Here is a 22181-nt window from a genome sequence, read left to right on the forward strand (position 1 = left end):
ACAGAGCAAAGTCCTTGGCAAGGCCTCATTAACATTGGGGTGAATTCCTATTTGAAACATTTCGTGAGGGAGGAAGAGATGAGGCTTTACACATTGCTATGGCTCATTGTCACAATATTGGAAATATTTAAGTCAGAAGCCTTGCCGCCCAGTCCCGACTGGACTACTGACCAGAATTTGGGCCTTAGGCCCAGCCACTGAAGTTTGTTTGCTCACCTGCGAAGCGAGTGGTCAGGCAAAGGGCAGCGCACTTTCCTTGCAGAGACCAGAGGCTGATAACCATGAAAGGGAGGAGTATCTGCCCTGGGGGCATCCTGGACCCCAAGACAGACCACATCCTTTGTGGTCCCTGTCCCAGTGTCATTTAGGCTAGCACATGGCTCGGTCTAGTGTGCAGAGATCCCCAGCCACAGCAAATAGGCTCATTACTTTGTTTCCTGTTTACCGATAACTTGTAGCTGATAATGATTGCTGCGAGGGAAATGAAGAGAGAACACGCTGGGCCACAGCTGCGGGCAGGAAACATTCTTATTGGACAGACGCTCTGAAACCATGAATCATCATTAACCAGACTCCATCCTGATAGAAATTAAAACACTGATAACACAAACCACAAGTGTTCATTTCCCCGAGGGAAGGGATGGAGAGAGACCACAAGGAGGAAGGCTCTCCTGGGTGACATTGGGGAGGCGGATGAATGGAGCCAGAAGGCTGGGCCACATGCATCTCAGGGGTGACAGGTAGACAGAGGGGAAAGGTTGCTTGTGCTGGTGAGCAAGGAGTTCTGAGCCCGTGGTAAGGCAGAGATGTCCTGCGTAGGCTGGGAGGGGGGTGGTGAAGACTCAGAGAGGGGCACAGGGGCACAGTGGAGTGATGTTAAGGACAATGGACTTGGCAGTAACACAAAACCAAACCAAACCAAACCAAAACAAACAAACAAACAAAAAAAAAAGAAAAAAGAAAAAGAAAAGAAAGAAAGAAAGAAAGGAGCCAACAGACATGCTTTGGGCATCGTATTAAGTGACAAGGGCAGGACCCAGAATGGTATCTATCCATGGATAGCAAGGATAGGGAAGCAATGTGCTTGACAAATAAAGAAGGAACGGAAGCAAACCCACAAAGATCAAAACATTTTGATTTGGTGACTTGTTGGAGTAGTAAGAATCTGAGAAACAATTTTGTCCCGTTTCAGTTCCATTTCCTTTTATGTTGTTAATTTAGGAAATAATAAACAATTTTAAAGCACAGAAGAAAAAAGAGCACCTTTGAGTGTAAGATCAGAACCTGCGAATCATGAAATCAAAACTAGGGGGTATACATGGGATTGGGATAGTTCCGCAGGGGCATCCGTGGAGGGAAGGAGGAAGAGAGCAGCCAGCACAGACTCTGGAGCAGTGTAACCTTGGGCCTCAGTTTCTGTACCTGTAAAATAGGGATAGTACAACACTTATAAGACTGTTTTGAAGATTAAGTGAAATGATGTATGTAAAGGGCTTACAACCCTGCCAATACACAAGTTCTCGTAGGTGTTTGCCATGACCTGGTGGAGGCCTAGTGTCCAAGACAGAAGGCATAGCCTAGACATTAAGGAAGTTAAGCCATGAAGAGAGCAGGGACAGGGAAGTTCCTTCCCTTGCATTCAGGTGAGTGGACCCTGCAGGGACAGAAAAAGGGCAGAGAAAAGCAAAAGTAAGAGGGAGGGGGGTAGAAGACTGGGAACACACACACATGCAAAGCAGTGTGGGAGGAAATCATCTGAGATCAAATAAAACCATAAAGAAAAAAAAAAAGGCAAGAATGAGGGATACTGGGTGGGTGATAGACTCTTCTATGCTGGAATGGGAACCCATGATTTGGGGACAGAGCCCTGGGTTTTGTCCAGGCTGAATATCCTCTTGGCTGAGTGTCCTTGGAAAAGTCATCTATCCCCTGTCTGTCTCATTTTTTAAATCTATCAAAGTGAAAACAGTAAGGCCAACTTCACAGAGCTGTAGGGAGAGGAAAGGAGAGCATTTTATGGTTGGTGGCTGGACACCCAATAAACAAGGAGACTCCATGTCCACAGCATTCCAGGACACAGAGCACTGTGGGAGAGAAGCAGCCCTCCGCCTTGACTTCCAGCGCTCAGGCCCAGGAATGAGCGAGGTAGTGGGCGGGGAAGACACGCACGGGGAATCTGGGGACAGATAAAGGAAACTCGTGATGGGGCGAGGCTGGACTGAAGAGAAACAGATTGGGGAAGAGCTGCAAAGGGAGGGGTCCACCGAAAGAGGAGGGGGAGGCCGCGGAGGGAGAGGGTGGGGAGGCAGAGATGGGAGGGCAGTGCGAGAAGAAAAGCAGGCTGGGGAGAGAAGGATTGGAATGCAGAAGGAACCTTGGGAAGGAGAAAGTACTGAAGGCGGGAGGAAAAGAAGAGAGGGGAAATGGGGATGCCGTGGAGGCGGGGGCCAGGCCGCGAGAGCAAAGAGGACCCCGGGAGCCGACCGAGGAGAAGAGCGGCTAAAGCCAGAGTCAGAAGAGGCTGGGGATTGCGCGAGAAGAGAGGCTGGGGCCTGCAGTAGAGTGCGGCAGCTTTTAGCATCCATCCAGACACCAAAGACTCGTGGCCTTTGCCTGACCTCGAGGGTCGGGAACAGACGCCCTGTCTTTGAAGAGAGCGGGACCCCACCGAGAGAATGGGGCTGTTCTGGGCTGGGCCCTGCGCCTGGGACGTCGCGAGGCTTCGCTGGCCCCGGGCTGGCCCCTGAAGGCAGCAAACGGCCGGCCTGGAGGCTGGGGCCGAGGAAAGGAGGTACCACCACCACCCGGAGCCAGAGCGCAGTCGGCTGCAGAGGCGCCCGCCGGGAGCCGTCTCTGTGGGGAAGGGGGGCGGGGGGACTCCGCCGCCGCTTCCCTCCTCCCGGGGCCGCACGCTCCCGGGACAGGGGAGGCGACCGGCGAGGACCTAGGGCCCGCGCGGCATCCCGGGGGAGGGGGGGACCGAGCTTCGGACAGTGCGAGGGGGACTCTGGCGCTGTGGATGCTCCTGGCCTCCTCGCCGCCCCGCGGCCGCGCCCGCCTTCCCCCGCCCGACGCTCCCGGCCCGCTGTGCTCACGCCGCCCGGCAACCCCGCGCGCGTCCCGCGGGGGCGCTGCGTCTCCCAGCCACACCGACACACCGCGGCCCCTCTCCCCTACACCTCCTGGCCGCACCACCAGCCTCTCCGCCCACCCTCCGCTCCCCTCCTCTCCTCGCCTCTCCCCTCCCCTCCCCTCCCCTCCCGGAGAGGGGCGGGAGGGGGCGTGGCAGGGCCGGAGTTTGTGTGGCTGCACCCGGCTCCTTGCACTCGGAGTCCGCGCGAGGAGCCGGGCCCCGGCCGCTGTCCAGCCGCTCCGCGCCCCTCTCGCCCTGCGCTGCCGCCTCTCTGGGAGACGCTGCCACTCGCTCGCCATGGATACTCCTAGAGTCCTGCTGTCGGCCGTCTTCCTCATCAGTTTCCTGTGGGATTTGCCCGGTTTCCAGCAGGCTTCCATCTCATCCTCCTCGTCATCCGCGGAGCTGGGCTCCTCCAAGGGAATGAGAAGCCGCAAGGAAGGGAAGATGCCGCGGGCGCCACGAGACAGTACCACGGTCCGGGCGCCCCTGGAGCGCCAAGAGCCACTACCGCGGCCACAGGATGAACCCCGGAGGCGGCCGCCGCAGGAGCCTCAAGCGCAGGAGCCTCCCGGCAGGGGCCCACGCGTGGTGCCCCACGAGTACATGCTGTCAATCTACAGGACTTACTCCATCGCCGAGAAGCTGGGCATCAACGCCAGCTTTTTCCAGTCTTCCAAGTCGGCTAATACGATCACTAGCTTTGTAGACAGGGGACTAGGTAAGTGGCAAAGAAGATGCCCCACTCCTCTCTCCCTGGAGCTCCGCAGCCGCGGCGCTGCTCCTGCTCTGGCAGGAGGCTACCTTTGAGAATTCCCTTCCCGCTCTGGACACCTCGCCCTTTCTTTTCTTAAATTGTTTTTCTCCAGCCCAGTAAGTTTCTGAATGCGGCTGCACATTTTATTCCAGTTTGCAATCCTCCCTTCCTCGCTTCCTTCCTTCTCTCCCTTCCTTTCTCTCTTCCTTCCTTCTTTTGCAGAAAGCAGCGCGGTGGCCGCTCGTCTGGTGGCTGGTGGAGGAAGCGTGGAGGACGGGAGGTGGCAGGCAAATGACTGGGTCTGGAGAGGGGCCGCGGCGGGGACTGACCGCACACTTGCCACGGGGGTCTCGGGTTGTGCGCGGTGCGCGGTACAAGGCCCTAGTTACCGTGGCGGACCGGGACGGGACCGCGCGGGGCGAGTGACCCTTTGAAAGCCCCGAGTTCCCATCCGCTCGGGGCGGGGGGAAGGGGTGGGAGAAGAGGGGAAGCCGGCAGTTGCAAGTCCCGCGGTCTGAGGAATGAGTCCTCGAACGGCGTCTGGCTAAGCCCTGACCCAGCCGCTGCACTGGTTCTCAGCTCCTCCCTGCGCTAGATGTGGGGATCATCAGCCGGGCGAGAGCCCCGCGCCCTTGGGCGCTTTTTGCTCCTGCAGCGCGCTCACCGCCGCTCTGAGGAGGCGACCGAGTAATTTCTGCTAAGGCAGCGGCAGCAACTGGCAGGGCGGGTCAGGGACAGGGGCAGGGCAACTAAGTTTAAGGATTTGTTGGTACTTATCCATATGGGTGCGTGGATATGCTCATCCACCTTTCCCAGCCAGGCATCTCCCCTCTCTCTGAGCTTCTCCCAGGGGCCCTGTTCCTGGTCCCCTCTGAGGGCGTGGGTGCGAGCCTCGGTGCCCGCGGAAACTCCTGCACTCGCTCCTTGCCACCCGCCTTGGTTCGCGTGGTGAATGCCTTCGGGAGACCCTCGCGCTCCCCTTGGTCCCAGAAACTGAGGAGGGATGCACAGGCACGAGGAACTCCGTTCCTAAAGAGGGGAGACAATAACGTGGAAGGAGACAGGAAAGGAAGGGAGAAAAAGGAAAGAAAAAGGGAAAGGGGAGGATGGGGACGTGAAGAAAGGAAGGAGGAGATTAAAAAAAAAAAATAAAAATTAAGGCATCTATCCACCACCCTGCCCAGACTTAGGTTCTCGGCTTTGACCAGTTCCCCGCCTCCCACTTCCAGGTCAATGAAAGTGGGGTCGCTCGGAAACCAGCGAGCTCCAGGGTTCGGGAGGACAGGGCTGGTCCCTCCCCGCCTGCCTGGAGTACACTCTCCCTCGGAGCTCTTCGGAGGACGCTAACTGCCCCTAAACTCCGGGCTCTTCCCGGGCTTCAGACCCCAGCCTCTACCCTTGTAGCCACCTTCCTTGCGGGCCAGGGTTCCAGCCCACGCTGGGTCCGCCGCTGCAGCCGAGGTCAGCGAGGTTCATGAGCTGCTGAAAGGTCGGTGCGGCAAATTAACGCCTGCTATTTTATGGTGATTTTAGGACTCCTAAAGTCACCTCTGCAGATACTTACGGCTTCTTCGTAGCGCTGCAGCTGCATCCCCAATCTCCATACAGCCAGCGCAGCTCGCCCATCCCTCCCACCCCCCAAGCACAGTCTCTGCCCTGCTTTGGTTGTCTCCCTCCCTCCAAATCCTGTTTACCGTCCCCCTTATAGTCAAAGTCTAGTCAAAGACCACCCTACACATCCCTAGTGGAAGGACTAAGGAAGCTCAGAGAAAACTGCTCAAGAGGCCTTTTCCCAGGGGAGGAAATCCCGGAGGCCCAGGCTGGTGGGCCGTTGGGCGCAAGTTTTCTTTTCCCCCCAAAGTAAGTGGCAAGAATCTCCGCCCCTCCCCCCCCCCCCAAGCAAGCACCCCCCTAACTCCTAAGCTTCGCCCTGCGAGTTTGGCACGGGACCAAAAGACCCTGCAGGCTGTTTGGAGGTGTCTACGGAAGCCTGAGGCGTGCAGGCAGGAGAGGGGCGTTCAGGTCCTGCGCAGACGCGGGCTCGCTTCACCCTTGTCTGCTCAGCAGCTTCTCCCTGGGCACCGCGCTGGGCATCCCTGGGCGCCGGAGGTGGGGAAAGGGACTGGCTGTGAGGCCAGGCCCAGGGGGCCTCTGTTCCTGAGCCAAGGTTTCCAGGCTAGCCCGACCAAGAACCAGACGTCGGCTTCAACTCTGGAACTCCGTCCCCAGCCTGAGTGACCACTTGCACCGCAGCTTCGAAGGCACGGCCTCCTCCACGCTCTCAGGTTCCCAGAAAACTCGAAGAAAGGCAGTTAGTTGACTGGGAAGGCTGCATGGCTCGCCGCATGCCGCTCGGGGTTGAAGGAGTGCGGAGCCCAGAGCAGGAAGGAGCGCGCAGAGGAGGGGGTTGTGTTGCGGGCTGCAGCGCCAGCTTGATAAAGGGAAAGCCTCACTTTCCCTCTCACTGATTTTGATTTGATGTGTCACCGGCGGTGACCTCGGGCTGGACCTTCCGGGGCTTGCTTAGCATCGGGCCCCTGATTGGAGTGTTTCAACTCAGCGATCTAATTGAGGGTTCATGTCATAACACATCAAACGGTGTCTAGTCTCCCGTGATGGAAGGGATCCGCCAGCCGCGCATCCCCGGCTCCTGGCGAGGACTTCCGCCCCTCTCACGTGGGGACTTTGGACCGCGCCAAACCCGCCTACGTCCCCTCCCCCACCCCGAGGATGGCGGGGCAAGGAGGAAAGAGCAGAGGCCAGCAGAGAGCTGGGCCTGCCGCGCTAACTTGGCGCTTTGCCTCGGGGATGTTTAAATCGCCGTCGAGTGCGGCAGGCTTGGCTTGGCGGAGCAGGGGACCCTCAAGGGGGAGGAGCAAAGAAAATGGAAGGAATCCTGAAGCCGGTTCTGGAGGCATTAACTCCGTACTCATGTACAGTATTTGTAAAAAGCCTTCCTCACCCAGGAACCCCGGAACCTCAAAAGTTGCCTCTCAGGCTTGCGATTAAGAGTGGGTGGGCAGGGCTAAAAATCAGTCGGAAGTGAATGAAGAGCGCTTTGGGTCCATAAAGATAGCACGTCCTCTATAACCTCACCATTGTCACCTTCTCCCCGCCGGACACCTCCCCCCGCCTCCGCCAACACACTGCCATTGGGGAGACTTTACTAAAAGTTTTATTTTTTAAATGTCCCTCCTCTCGATTTGCTCTTCAAACATCCAGGGGTAATACTAACCAACATATATTGAGCATTTACTGCATACCAATTACTGTGCTAAAATCTGTTACCTGAATTATTTCATTTAATTCTAACAAGCACCCCTGGGGAAAGCACTGTTTTACAGGTGAATTAAGCAAGACAAAGAGGTTAATAAGCAAGTTGCTGAGAGTCACACAGAGCGGCAAAGCACATATCCAGTTCTAGATCTTGCATGCTTAATTATGGCACTACACCGGTAAGGTAAAGGGCGAGGAAGCAGAAGTTTGAAAAAGGAGCGGAAGGGCAGATTTCCCACCCGGTCTAATATTCTTATATATTTACTTAAGACCCAGTTTGGAGTTGGAGCGGAACTTTGGATTTGAGGGTTGGAATCCATGTTGCGCTTTGCTTCCTCTTTGTGCTCTCTGTGAAGGCACATGCTATCCCTGATCTTTAAATATTCCTCCATATTGTGCTTTTCAAATGATTTTGAATCCATAGTGATGGAAAGTATGTGCAGGTGTGTGTTGGTGCAGTTATAGGATCAGAATAGATCAGGTTGGATATAGAGAAATTACAGTTTAGCACATCAAAAGGCCACTACTACTGGAGCCCTAGGTCCCCAACCCTGGGGCCTGGGAAAGGCAGACAATTGGAACTTCTGTGAATTCAACGTGGCTGAGAGAAAAAGGGGGAGAGAAAGAGAGAAACAAACCTCCGACTTTCCCTTTTCGGAGTGAGAAGGGATACATACTTCCAACAAGGGGGAGGGACCTCCCCCTTGGTTTTGGAAGAAACCAAAATGAGTCTAAGAATACTGCTTTGAGTTAAGTTTTCAGATGATTTGGAAATAATAAGACTCCTAATTTTTTTTTTCTCTGTTTACTGTTGTTGTTAGAATAGCCTTCTCAGAAAGGAGACAGTAGGGAAGAGATAAAAACCAGAAACGAGATCGGAACACCCTTGAGGAACTTGACACCCTAGAATTGAATAACTGGAAAGTTTGCCATGGCTGATTGTTGGCTTCTTGGTTTACCTTCTGGGTGGTGGTTATCTGGGAGCAGGGCAGGACAGTTGGGCTAGCCGTGCTGTGGGGAGGATATTCTAAGAGCTGCAGAGGCCTCTCGCGATTGAAGTTCGTTTGGGACAGCATGTTTATGCAAAAGAGCGAGTTTCTGGGTGGACCTGGGCCGCAGAGTGGCGTAATCTACGCAGCAGTGCTTTTGCCTCGACCCTGTTGTCGTTGGCAAACGGAAAATGAAATATAAGCAGGGAAGTATTTTAATGGGGACGGAGGGAATTCACAACTGTTAATTATTTGGTGACCTTGTATTCGATTTGTTTGAGTCCCTTATAAAAACACTAATGCAGACCAGACGGCCAAGTGAAGAAGCCGGCAGAAGGTTCCAATCTAGGCTTTATTTCCCCGGAAAGAAGGAACAGCCTTGGAAAAGGATTGCTGAGCATTCAAGTGTGCGTGTGAGAGCGCGCCCGCGTGCGCGCCCGCGTGGGGTTTGCAGTCCCGGTTCATGATCTTCCGTCGGGCGGGTAGACTGGAAGGTCCTGGAAAAAGGCCTGGGGCGAGGGAAGGAAGCCTTAAGGAAGAAGTTTGTTCTTCTCTTCGGGTTGGAATGATTAAAACATTTTAAAGGCCACAAACCAGAAACGCCTTAGCCATTGTCTTGTTCAATATCGGTTACTGTCACCCCCATCCCTAAGGCCTTAAGGGTTGCTTACAAGACTCGTACCAGGCCCACCTTAGCAAGTGAACTAAGAGCACCGAGTGCGTTCTGCAGCGGGAGTGCAAGCGGGGCCAGAATTCAGGGCGAGCTTCCTCTGCAGGGGAGGCTAATTTGAAAAGGGCTCTGAACATTTTCCCCAGCGCGGGAGACACTTGGGCTCTGGGAGTTTGCGCTGTAGAGTCGCTGGTGGGGGAGGGGATCGAAAAACGCGCTCAAACATCCTTGTCTTTTCTCCACATTAAAAAAAAAAAAAAAAAAAAAAAAAAAAAGTCATCTAAGCCACAGCCCACGACAGGCCTTGAGAATCCCTTCTTCCGCAAACTGAATGAAGACATGAAACCTCACCCCCACCCCCCAACCCCCGCCCCCAAGAACTGCGAGTTTGCGCGCAGCCGGAACCCGCGGGGAACTCGGGCATTGCACAGGAGGAGGTCCGAACGCAACTGGTTTTTTGCCCAGTCGGAGTTCTCCGGGTTCAGCCGCACACCTCCTTGAAAGGGGGAGGCGTGTGGGGGAGGTGAAAAGAAGGGGACGCAGAGGTGGGAGACAGATGATATGATAGGACAGAACGAAAACTGTCTCCTGGCAGGACTGCTGCGTGCACTAAACGGCGCAGAGCACACCAACAATGATCCCTGGGGGCTTTTAAGTAAAGTGAGGGACATTAGTTCAATAAATCGTCGGGTATGGACTAACCCTGGACAAATGATGCTCTCTGGACCCGGGGACCGTCTCCCAGCCGAGGCCGCGAGGTGCGGTCAGCGGGAATGTGGATCCTCCGCGTCCTTTCGTTGCTTGGCACCAACCGCCTCCCTGCCGGCCCCTTCCCCCTCTCCCCCCGCCCTTCTTAAAGCCCTGGCTGTTTATTTTTAAGCTCAATGGCGGTTAAGTGGTGTCTTCTGTTTACAGGAATTAAATAGGTCCTCGTCGGCCTAATGGGTTCCAGGGTTGCTGTTCTCCGCCTTCAAGGACAGTCCATTAGCGCTGCTGGGGGCGGAGGGGTGGGTGCGCGTGGCGTGAGTCGCTGCAGGCGCTGGGAGGGACTGGCCAAGAGCGGCTGGCCGCGCTGGCCCGCTTTCCAGAAGATGCGCGCGCCGCGCCGCCAATGGCCCGGGTGTCTGGGGGAGGAGTTCGGTTTAGGGACGCGGTGGTGGGCGTGCTGGCGAGGAGAAGGGCGGGCTTCTGGCCCAGTCTGAAGCGGCGTTAGCTTACCGAGCCCAGCAGAAAGTGGGGGCAGCGCGGAGAGGTTTGGGATCCCCGTGGTTCACACGCTCCCCTGTCCTCCCGAAAGAACGTAGGCACCAAAGAAAATCCGTGCGCCTGCTTTGCAAACAGGACTTCCAGGCCCTCATCCCACTTCCCAGCCGAGTCTGGGTCCCACGCCCCGTGGGAGGGAAACTGAATGATGTTAGACGACGGTCCACAGCTGCCACCGCGAATCTCATTTTGCTGCGACACTAGTTCAGAAGTCAGCCCAAGGTGAGCGCAGCGGCGCGGTTTCCACTATTCCTTCTTCAGAAGCCGCGCCCGGCCCAACTCTTTAAAGAACTCACCATTGAAGTTTCTCAGGCGCAGGACCCCTGGGCACTGAGGTCCTTTCCTGTCCACACATCGAGCCAATTTGAATCCCCTCTCTGCTCCTGCAACCTGAGAACTGGTCGGGGAGGAGAAACCAAATAAAATGGGAACATTTTTTTCTACTTTTGATCTACTCTCTAGTCAGAAGGCCCGATCCTTTTCTAACCCTGAAGGCTGCTTGGAGGCATCATTTCCTCCTCCCCTCCGACCCTGGGCCTGTGTGGCTCCAGTGGGCTCTCAGTGACCCTACTGGTGAGCAGTGCAGCAAGAGCAGCACTGGCACATCACCCCATCCGGCCCTGCACGCACAGCTCCCAGGGAAAGGCAGTGACCTTCAGAGGACATGGGCACGCCTGGGAAAGGTGGGGAGAGACGGGTGCAGCATTTGGCCATGGTACCATTCCACTTGGATTTCACTTGCATTGGTGTCAAATTAAGATTCTGGATGCTCAGGAGTAAGACTTCAGTGAAAAGAGACGCCCCCGCAAAGAGTTCTTGATCTTGGCCTCCAATCACTGGTTCTTGAACCCTCCTCTAAGAACGTGTTGCCACCAGGGTTCACACTAAGTTCTTGGTCACCACTTTCAAATGAATCCATTTCATCTTAGAGAAACGAAAGAATCTCCTTGAAGCACCTTGGGAGTCCTTCTGGGGGTGCACAGTGTTCAGGAGAGAGGGCTGGCCTTCAGCTCCTGCCAGAACTGGTCCTTACTGCCGTGGAAGGCTGTCCGGAGGCTCCCAGGCCATGGGAAGTTCGCCTTTCGCTCCGGTGGTATCTGGGGTTTCCCTTCCTTCCCCTGCCACCCTTCCTCCCTCACTTCCTTCCCCTCCATCCAGCACTGGCTGGGCCGGCGCTTGGTGTGAGAACACTGGGACTTCTGTGTGGGATCCAGGCAGGCAACCAAACCTGCTTAATCATGTGGGGTTCACAAGGCCCAGGCTCTTTGCAAGGAGGACAGTGCGGTCTGCCAGAACGTGCCTCTCCAGGTTCTGTGGAGGACCCGCCTTGGGGCTCTCTGTTTTTTGAAAGGAGGAAGGAAGCCGAGAAACGCAGGGCATGCTATTGGAGAAAACACTGGGGAAGCCAAGAGATTCAGAGAAAAGTTGGGTGGGTGAGTGTGTGGTGAGAAGACACACACACTTATGGACTGACTGGGCCTTCTCAGGCGAATTCCTCTGCATGGGGCCCTGTGCTCAGCCTAAGGGGCCATTCATTCCCACAGCCCATCTCCCTGCCAAATGTGTCTGACCATCTCAGGGATGCAACCCTGAGGGGCCTGGGGGTTAATCTCCTTGCCCCAGTCCTCACCTTTCATTGTGGAGCCCTTTTGGGGCAGGAGGTGGGGAGGCACCATCTGTCCACAGAGCCAATCTGGGGTGGGGATGAGGGTGACATTCTGGGGTAAGTGCTGGCCCTGAGCCCACAGAGGAGGGAAACTGCAGGGAGGGACCTGTCCTTAATAAGGGTCTGGCTGGAGCTTGCTTGTTCACCTGGAAGTTGTGAGAGAGACCTCAGTAGTGGATGACGTAATGACATAAGGCACTGAGAAGGATCAGTTTGATGGCAGTGAGGCCACAACCCCTTCACTAACCCTCAGGTGGATAGGAACTGGAGGTTCTTGTTTCTCTCTTTACCCCTTGGCCCAGCACCTTTCCTTCATTCACTTCTGGAAATCCTGCAGAAATAAGTGGGTTGCCTGTCCACAAAGTAGGCCAAGAGGAGTACAGGTACGTCTTCTGCCTACCTGGATGTAGGTAGTTATGCTGAGGAGTGACTGCATTCATTGGGTGCTTCTGTGTGTCATGTCCCACTGGCCCTGGGTGCCTTGACTCTGACCTTTCCAATGACTCAGTGAGGGATGGCTCTCCCATTCTACAAAGGAGGCTGGGAGAGATTATGTGACCTTGAGTATGCAAGGTCCCAGGTCAGGATTCAAATCTATATCCCTTAGACTCTAGATTCTTGTGCTAATTCCACGTTGTCAGTAGTAACCAATATTTGCACACGTCTTCAGATAAATGTCTTTCCTACTCTTTCTCTCATTTGCTGCTTCTCCTTCAGTGACTCTGTGAGCTGGCTGTCCTTATCTTTATTTTGTAAATGAGAGAATGGTTTCCCTGTAAGTTCTCTTTCAAAAGTTCAATTGTTAACATCCCCTCAGTTCTGCTGTTTAGGAAGTGATTTTCTTTAGGGGACCAGAGGTTGATGCCTTTCCCCCAAGCATGGGTTGCCTGAAAGAGCAGGAACTTTCTCAGGGTTTCTACCAAACACAGATCAAAGCTAGGATATCCAGGGTGGTGGCACAGATATTGGAGCAAGACTGTCCTGTCTACCTCTTAGTATCTTGGGCAAATTACTATTCAGCAATCTGTATTTTAAGCTTTCTGGTCTGTAACATGAACATAGTAGTGATATCCTTTTCTTTTCCACAGTTTTGAGGCTTAAATGAGTTAATGAGAATTCAGCTCATGCACAGCGGATGGTAATTGCTACACCACTGTTTGCTATTATGATTTTTATTCTGGATGGTCAAGCCAGAGCACCCTGTAGAGGCCGAGTTGTGTGGACTGCCTCCTGAATCTGCCCCTCAGTGAGAATGCTTAGCGAGCTCAGCAGCTGGCACCAGATCTCCACAGAGGCAGGACTCAGGACAAGAATACAGGTGGAAAAAATACAAGGGGATGGTCAGGTTATTTCTGTGGCCCAGGAGGGGGTAATCGTTGGATCGTAGATTGCTCTTAGGCTTTCACACCCCAGGGGAGAGGGCTGATGGTTCATTTTTACTCATCCTGTACATCCGACTTTATTTCCAACCTGTAGACTTTCCCACCTCAAGGCAGTGGTGAAGCTGGGTGACCTAGGGAACAAGCGACTCCAAATTTAGCTATGAAATCCCTGCGTGGAAGTCTTCTTCCTTCTAGTGAAGGAAGAAAAGAGAAGATCCTGCGGGAACCCAGTTAGCCAGAAGTTGATGGCATTGGTGAAACACGCGTGTCGCGTGTCCTCCCTCCTTCTTTGCACCATCGCCCAATCAGAGCCCTGGAAGAGGGTGTGGCCGCGGGTCGGAGGGCACAGGAGCTAAGACCTTCAGATCCTGCCCTTCAGTAGCTGCAAGACATTGGGGAAGTGAAGATACCTCGCAGGACCCCAGTTTCCTCATCTATAAATGAGCGTAACGCTAGAACAGGCCTCACACCCCGCGGTGAGGATTCGGGGACAGAGCCCATCAAAGCCCGGAGCATGTGCCTACCGCAAAGACGCGTCCCAGAAGCTTGCGTGCTGCTGTTGGCTCAAAAATGACGGGGGTTGGGGGGAAAGGCTTAACTGCGAAGACGTCTGGGAGTTTTCTATGTAAACGGGTGCCGATCCCTCCACCTGTGGAAGTGGGCGTGGGAAAGCCCACTATCATCTCGGCTCTCTGAGCCACTGCCTTGTCGCAGGATGTGTGTCTTCGGAGGATGTGGGGCGAGGCGCGTGGAGAGGTGGCGGGCGGGTGTGGATGCAGGCCTGCCAGGCACTTGGCGAGTTGCTGTCCAGGGTCACTGAGAATTCAAAGGATGGGAGCCTGATGCGCACGGAGGAGCTCTCTGAGAGACCTGGAGCCCCGGGGGCACCCTCAGGGCGATGAGTGACAGGAAATCCTGGAAGGATTCTCAAGAGGGACCTCAAGCTGCCTGCATATCTCAGAGATGTCTTGGAAAAAAGGCAGTGCAGGACCTTCTCGCCCCAAACCAAATGAAGCTGAGGGTTTTCGAAAACCTTGGAGGGGTGGCCCCAGCAGGGATAGCCCTGGGGGACCCTGGAGGCGCATTTGCGGCCGCTGAATGTCTGTCGCTGAGGCTGCCCTCCTGAGACCCAGGTTCTCTGGTGTCTGGTCTTTGGTGCCATGAGCATCCTTTTCCTTTCCTGATAGGGTTTGTTTCTTAGCTCCCTCCCGTCAAGCACTGTAGCTCCAACCTGCGCTGATGACTCTACCTTCCTAGGCCAGTTTTCTCATTTAAATGGGTGTTACAGTCCCTGCCTTGCAAGTGACTCGTTCTTTTTCTCCTGTCCTCATTGGCTTCTTTTTAAAATTGTTTATCAAATTCCATACGAGGTGTGCATATTTGAGGTGTCCTCACCTCAACCTTTTGCCAACTTGCTCTTACTTCAAAAAAGGCTGACCTACTTATGAAGACTTTTCTTCAAATATGCAGATGGTTTGCTTCTTCCTTCTCTTTCTCTCCTCCCCCTCCTTCTTGCATCCACCTACCTGGGAGAATTGACAAGGGCAAATCCAGCCATGGTAACTTGAAAGGTCTGTACCTCCCTCTACTACTCAACAAGTCCTGAGGTAACTGGGTTTGAGCCAAGTGGTAACAAACCCGGTTCATGCAAATTAAGACCAAAATAAAAAATCTCCCACGATTTATTACTGACTGATTTCAAAATAAAGGCCTAGAGCTTAGGATTCACTTCCAAGATGTAAATAAAATGCCACAGACCCAATGAAAGGTGCATGTTTCTAGGGAGGGGGATAGGAGAGAGAGTCATCTGATGATATCAGACCTTATTTATACCGGACTTAATGGGAGAGGAGACCTGTGGAAGGGAATGTGAAGGCTGGTTTTCTACCTACAGGTGGCCTTGGTGGCAGAGCCAGGCTTTTTGATGCCAGGTCAGCAGGCAGAGTGTCTTCAGGGTCACAGGGAATGGTGGTGTTTGCACTCCCCAGGTCGGATGCCTCCTCTGGGCTATTTCTGTGATGCATGGCTCCAGAGCAGGTCCAGACAGGTGGGGAATGTGGTCTGTAGGAGAGCCACGCAGAGTAGCCACTTTCTTGGACCCTCTGTTAAGGGATTAGGGATTAGACTTCGCAGAGACCCAGTGAGAGTACAAGTGGCTGAAAGTAAAAAAAAAAAAAAAAAAGGGGGGGGTGACTGTGGGGGGGGTGCAAAAAGGAGCTGGGAGAAGTAGTGATTTGGTTCTGGTGAGTACCGCCTTAGACCCTGCCCTGGGTCCTGTGTTTTGAAGGACACTGTTTTGCCCCAGCTCCAATGGTCCCCTAGCCAAGGGGACAAGCTCATCTGGGATTAGTGGTTCTTACAGTGGGATCCCAGACCAGCAAATCAGCATTACCTGGGACTAAGACAAATGCAAATTCTGGGCTCCTACAAACCTCTGGGTCCTGAGAGAATTTCTGTTTCTAACAAATAGTGATGCTGTATGATGTCACGTTGATCTTGCAGATTTAGGGCCCTTTAGGTTTAGTGGCCTTGAGAGCTACTGTGGTGCCCAAACCATAGAGCCCTTGTCCAAATAGTCCCCTTCAAGGGCCCGGCCAGCTGCTTCATAGGTCTGTCCTATGTATCTACACCTATGTATCTATAAGAGTGCTATGTCCTATGTATCTATAAGAGTGTATCTACACCACTGATACACACCTGGGAAGCCTGGACCTTTGGTCGAGGTTGTCCACAGTCCTGTGGGTGCTGCTAAGCCGGTGGGTTGGAGCTAGTTTGGAAAGAGAAGGGCGCAGGTTACTGACTGAAGTTCCCATCTGCATCCTTTCCTTGAGCCTTGGAAAGATACAGGCTGGCTAGTTTTGCTAGAAAGATCCTCAGAAATCCCAAGGCTGCAGAATCAGCAGAGCCCTCTTTCTACAGAGGCTTTCCTCTGTTTTGACCATTCTTGGGGACCGGAGAAATGTGACTCAGCTGTAGAGACTAACCATGACTAGCCCACACTTTCTTTTTTTTTTTTTTTTTAAAGAGTAAAAACCAAAGAAGGCGGATTGCTCTATGTTTCATGAGAAAGAAATAAATAGATGACCCATTACTCCTTCTTATGCTCTCCAGCCCGTACAAACTGTCTCAAGAGTTATGTAAGCAGAGATGGAAATGATTTCCTTATGGCATCCATGTTTGATTCCCAGCAAGCTCTGCAAATACAGGTTGGACTGTATCCCCCGTCCTTCATCCCCCAGCCATTGCTGGTTGCTTTTAAACTCTAGTACCTGCGCACTCTATTGGAGAGGCCATGGGGGCAGTGGGGCTTAGGGGCTAAATGCTCCAACTCTGGAATTAAATAGACTTAAGTTTGGATCTCAACTTTTTTCACTTACTAGCGGCCAGCCTTCGGTAATTAACTTCATTTCTCCAAACCTCCATTTTCCCACCTGCAAAATGGGAACTACCTTACAGAACTGGTCTGTGCTTGTGGATAAAGCAAGGGTGAAAGCTGTCAGCCCTCCCAATACTTAGCTGGTACAGCAAATGCCTTCAGTCCCTCTCATTACATCCTTAGTTTTGGGAGCGAGAAATATGAGAGGCAAGAAAGTAAAGCCTAAGGCAATAGGTCCAGAGAGCTGGGTGGTGGCTGAAGGTTGTCAGACGAAGGTTTCTTTAAAGGAGGAGAAGAAAGTGTGCTGAGTTCCCACTGATTTTAATGTGACCCTGGTCGGTTTGAAGGTCTTGGCTTCCATAAATCAACCGCCTCCAGCAGCTTTTCCCTCTTCACCTCTCTAACCCTTCCCACAGCTCGATCTCAGGTTGGGACATGTGCCTTCGAGGGAGGTAGCCAGCGTCGCAGTCAGCCCAGAGTGGGGACTGGGTGTGGCTGAGGCTCCAGGTCCAGTACCCCGGGGCTACATCTGGACAGGCAGTGAGGGTCGGACCCAGGACCCAGTGACACTTTTACTATTGAAATCGAACCAAACTTTACTAGCTTCTGGGGAAAGCTGGGGGCTTTGGGGATTTTTGTATTTGCTGGGTTGTAAATATTTTATGAGAAGGCAGCCCAGGAAAATCTGGTTAGCTTTCCGCCTTGCACATTGAAGTGGGGATGGTTTCATGCACAAATGCGTCAAAAAAGAAGTCAAGTTTTGCCTTGGTCCCAAAGAATTCGTCTTGGATTTTAAAAGCCTATTATTCCCTACCCCCCCAATTATGTTCCGTAAATTTCTTTTTCTTATTTGTAACCCCAAATTTAATCTTTAAGATGAGCTGCAAAGCAAGATTTCAAGTTGGGTGGGTGGGTGGAGGGGAGAAGGTCACCGTGTTTGAGGTTTTCTGCTAACTGATGTATTTCTCATTGATTGCAGGATCTTCTCAATGGATAGATGCCTGGGGTGTGTGTGTGTTTATTCATTTGCTCCCCCCTTCTGAAAACTTTGTTGCTCTTTTGTTTGTGGTTAAAATGGTGAATTTGAAAAAGCAAGGAATCAAGCAATCCCACAGAAGACCCTCATTCTATCAGCTTTGTGCTGGGCCTAAATACTTCAGCAAAAGTGTCTAGTGGGCAGCAACGTTCCCCCAGTCTAAACTAGGGCTGCATCTTCAGTCATCTTGGAGCTTAAAAACAAAAACAAACCCCAAAATGACCAAACAAAAAACTAGCAAAAACCCAGTACCCAGGCTCTGTTCAGGGACCTTGTTTCCGTTGGTTAGAGCAAGCCCTGGCACTGGTAATTTTTCAAGTCTCTGGATGATTACAAGGGACACCCAGAGTGAGAATAACCATTCTGGAAGTTTCCAGCTTACTGACCAGCATGTACTCGAGGTCAGGCACAGCTGTACCGGCTGCAGGAGGATGGACAGGGCAGGGTCCTAGCTCCTATGGGCCAGTGGGGCAGGGTGTTGCTGGGAAAGACAGACCACTAAGGAGACAAATATAAACGAGGTCGTCGCAGATAGTGCTAAGTGCCCCTAAGATAATAAACCCGGGTCCTGTGATAGTGACCGAGGGAGGCTACTTTAGATCAGGGTGGTCGAAGATGGCCTCTGTGAGGAGGTTACATTTGAACTGAGACGTGAATGATGAGAACGAGCTAGCCAGCCGAAACGAGGGCTAGGGGGAGCGCGGCCCAGTCCCACGACCACAAAGGGCACATTAGTGGTTACGCAGGCTCCTGGGGGAAAACCCGGGAGGCTGCCGGCGCGGCCGCCTCTCCCGCAGCCACCAGCCACCGACTTCCGCCCTCGGAGTCCCGGGCTGACAGGGAGGGCGGGGGTGGTGGTGGTGGTGGTGATGGTGGGGAGCTCCCCATCTCCTAGCTGCGCACCGGCCTAGCGGGGAGCCGGGGTGGTCAGGCCCCCGGCTGGCGGAGCTGGACTCCCAGCCGGCCTGCCCCGCTCCCCGCCCTTTTCCTCCCGGGGGCGTCCGCAGAGCACCGGGCTGATCTCCCCCTTAAGTGAAACTGACTGTAATTATTTTTTATCTCGCAGACGATCTCTCGCACACTCCTCTCCGGAGACAGAAGTATTTGTTTGATGTGTCCACGCTCTCAGACAAAGAAGTGCTGGTGGGCGCGGAGCTACGGCTCTTTCGCCAGGCGCCCGCAGCGCCCTGGGGGCCACCGGCAGGGCCGCTCCACGTGCAGCTCTTCCCCTGCTCGTCGCCCCTGCTGCTGGACGCGCGGACCCTGGACCCGCAGGGGGCGCCCCGGGCCGGCTGGGAAGTCTTCGACGTGTGGCAGGGCCTGCGCCAGCAGCCCTGGAAGCAGCTGTGCTTGGAGCTGCGGGCCGCGTGGGGCGAGCCGGGAGCCGGGGAGGCCGAGGCACGCGCGCCGGCGCCCCAGCAGCCGCCGCCCCCGGACCTGCGGAGTCTGGGCTTCGGCCGGAGGGTGCGGCCTCCCCAGGAGCGCGCCCTGCTCGTCGTGTTCACCAGATCCCAGCGCAAGAACCTGTTCGCCGAGATGCGCGAACAGCTGGGCTCGGCCGAGGTCGCGGGCCCCGGAGCCGCGGGCGCCGAGGGGTCGTGGCCGCCGCCGTCGGGCGCCCCGGACGCCGGGCCTTGGCTGCCCTCGCCCGGCCGCCGGCGGCGGCGCACGGCCTTCGCCAGCCGCCACGGTAAGCGGCACGGCAAGAAGTCGAGGCTGCGCTGCAGCAAGAAGCCCCTGCACGTGAACTTCAAGGAGCTAGGCTGGGACGACTGGATTATCGCTCCCCTGGAGTACGAGGCCTACCACTGCGAAGGCGTGTGCGACTTCCCGCTGCGCTCGCACCTGGAGCCCACCAACCACGCCATCATCCAGACGTTGATGAACTCCATGGATCCCGGCTCCACCCCGCCCAGCTGCTGTGTGCCCACCAAATTGACTCCCATCAGCATCCTGTACATCGACGCGGGCAATAACGTAGTCTACAAGCAGTACGAGGACATGGTGGTGGAGTCCTGCGGCTGCAGGTAGCGGCGCCTTCCCCGCCGCCCTGACTGCAGAGAGGTGGTGGAGGAGGAGGAGGAGGCCTCGGAGGAGGCCGGGGGTCGGGGAGCAGCCTGGATGTGGCAGCCGGGTGGGAGAGGAGGGCGCTCAGCCTTCCCGGAACCTTCCACCTGCCAGCCCAGAGGGAGACACTGATTTTCACACCTTGCCTGGCCACCCAGGAAAAACAAGCCAAGGAGGATTTATTTAGTTTTTGTTTGTTTTGTTTGTTTGTTTGTTTGTTTGTTTTTTCCTTTATTATCGTGGCTTTGGATTTCCTTGTGTGCCTCACAGGTTTTGATAGGAGGTGGGGGGCGGGGAGACGCATACCTGTTTCTCAACTGCTCCATGGATTGAAAAATTTATAGTTTAAGAAGAGAAACAGTGTGGGAGGAAGAATCACCTTTGACCACGTCTTGGTTTGATTGTTTTCTACCCATGTAAAGAAGGTGGCTTTTTTTTTTTTTTTTTTTTTTTTTTCTGGCCATGTCATAGCCTGTGCCTTGTGACCTCCCAAGCAGAGAGTGTTCAAACAGAGGAACTAGCACCGAGAATAGGAAAGCCAGGAAGGGCCCTGCCTTTAGAAGAACTTGCTCCTGTACTGACTGGGCCCTGGCCTCTCCCAGTGCAGAGAGCTGGCAATCCGCATCTCACTGGAGGGGGCTCCGGTCACTGCCTTTACTGTTGCTTTTTCTGGTAGGGGAAAGGGGAACTGGTATGGATGGAATGACAAGAATGAGTCCAAATGGAACCCCCGAAGGATAATGAGAAACCACAAGGCCTGCCTCTGAGGGGGCCTAACACTGAGGTGTATGAACCAGGATGGAGGTAACCCAGGAAAACCCCTTCTGTGGTGTCTGTTTCTAATTGATTTTTCTAAGCAGAGTCTGCCAAAATTCAGACATCCCCTTTTAAGGGGAAGGTGATTTTCCAGTTAAAAAAAAAGCAAGTAGGGGTGGGAAGCTATATAACTAAGATAAGAGAGGTGCAGAGAAGGGGAAGTGTGCCCAGAAGCAGAGGATGAAGTCAGGAGGGGAGGTGGTGGCCCCCTTGGAAGGATGGGGAGATGGGGCCAGTCCAGAAGCAGTCAAGAGAAGGATGAAAGGGGACTCTGGTCCCTGTGCCCAGAGATTTCTTTCACATCTATGTTCCCTCCCCTCTTTCTAACATTCCTGAAAGATTACCAACCAGCAATAGCCCAGGGCTCCCCCTAAAAGAATTGTTTCAGATTGTAATTACCAGTTAGGCAATGTTTTTAAAACTTAGTAATGAGAAACTGTGAAAAGAGCAAAGTGTTACATTGAGCTCCGGGTGGGAGACAGTGAGGAGGGAGGCAGGGGTGGAATTCATCTTCTAGAAGGAAGCAGGAGAGAGCACAATGCAATTAAATACCCATTCCCAGATTGTTGAACCCATAAACTCCCCCCACCCCCTGCACCAGTATTATTTTCAAATGTTGTCCATAAGTAGGCCCTTTGCAGAGTTTGTTTCCTTCTCATCTTTGACCATGAAATGGTGTACATAAGGGAACTTGTACCAACCATTAAAGAAAATTTTTGTTTTTTCCAAGTGGTTTTGCTCTCTCAATCTAAACCTGTTGTTTGTTTGGTTCAGAGAACTACAAACTGTCCAAGAAAGGGTGAGAATGATAATAAATGCTAATATAAAATACTAAGTAAACAAAAAAAAGACTTGGCCAGGAGAAATAATTTAAAATGCACATTTGCTTTGGATGCACTGTTGTTCTGTTAAGGCTGTATATATTTGTTTATTTAAGGTGACTGAAAGTGCAAAGAGAAAGTGGATAGCATGCAATTCATCGTAATGTACAAACGTTATATGCACTCAAATGTTATAATTTCTAATATTTTTAAAGTTTATATTCGAGTTGTACAAAGTTAAGCATTAATCAGATATTTCATTCTTTCATAATGTTATCATTTTCTTAAATATTATTACAAAATTTTAAGTCTGTCTAATGGAGAGTTTTTTTAAACTGTCTACCTCACTATAATACAAGTATTACAACACTAAAGTTATCAGAGGTCGATTTTATATTCAAAGCATTTTTTTACAGTACACTTTTCCTGGATGATACTCCATCTAATACTGTATTATTATTAAACTCATTTTCCCCCTTAACCACGCAGCCTGGTTTATATGGATTTATTTGGAAGAACCCTTTTCTCGAGGAACTACTACTGTCCATGGTATTTTGGTCCAGTATGGGACTGTATGTCTGAAAAAGCACTCATGATTTCAATGTCCTTCCCTGAGAGCATTGTACTTTTTCTTCATAACTCTGGCATGAGTCTTCATGAAATTTTCCCTCACCAGATTAAAGCCAAATCCTTGCCAACTATTCGAGAGCAGTGCTGATAAGCCTGTAACTCATTCCAGCATCTCAAGACCCCAAGTAAGAATTGGATTATTTTCCTGGTTTCTTTAATGTTGAAAAAAAGCTGTAAATCACTTAAGCCAACCAAGCTGCCAGGAACTCCCGCTCACATGAATGGCATACAGCAAGCAGAAGATAATGCGCTCTTTCTCTGTTTTTGCTGTGAATTAGGCTTATACTTGCTGTACAAGT

The 22181-nt window shown here is 52.9% G+C and overlaps 1 protein-coding gene across 1 annotated transcript; it reads left to right on the forward strand.

Annotated features, from left to right (window-relative positions):
• Nucleotides 1-3004: 3004 nt before the first annotated feature.
• GDF6 (growth differentiation factor 6) lies at nt 3005-21865 on the forward strand. The gene is made up of 2 exons (XM_059165981.1): nt 3005-3854; nt 18615-21865. The coding sequence occupies exons 1-2, from the start codon at nt 3020-3022 to the stop codon at nt 19577-19579; spliced, it is 1800 nt and encodes a 599-aa protein (XP_059021964.1). The 5' UTR covers nt 3005-3019; the 3' UTR covers nt 19580-21865.
• Nucleotides 21866-22181: the final 316 nt, after the last annotated feature.

The sequence above is a fragment of the Mustela lutreola genome, chromosome 3 (assembly GCF_030435805.1).
Source record: "Mustela lutreola isolate mMusLut2 chromosome 3, mMusLut2.pri, whole genome shotgun sequence".
Lineage (NCBI taxonomy): Eukaryota > Metazoa > Chordata > Mammalia > Carnivora > Mustelidae > Mustela > Mustela lutreola.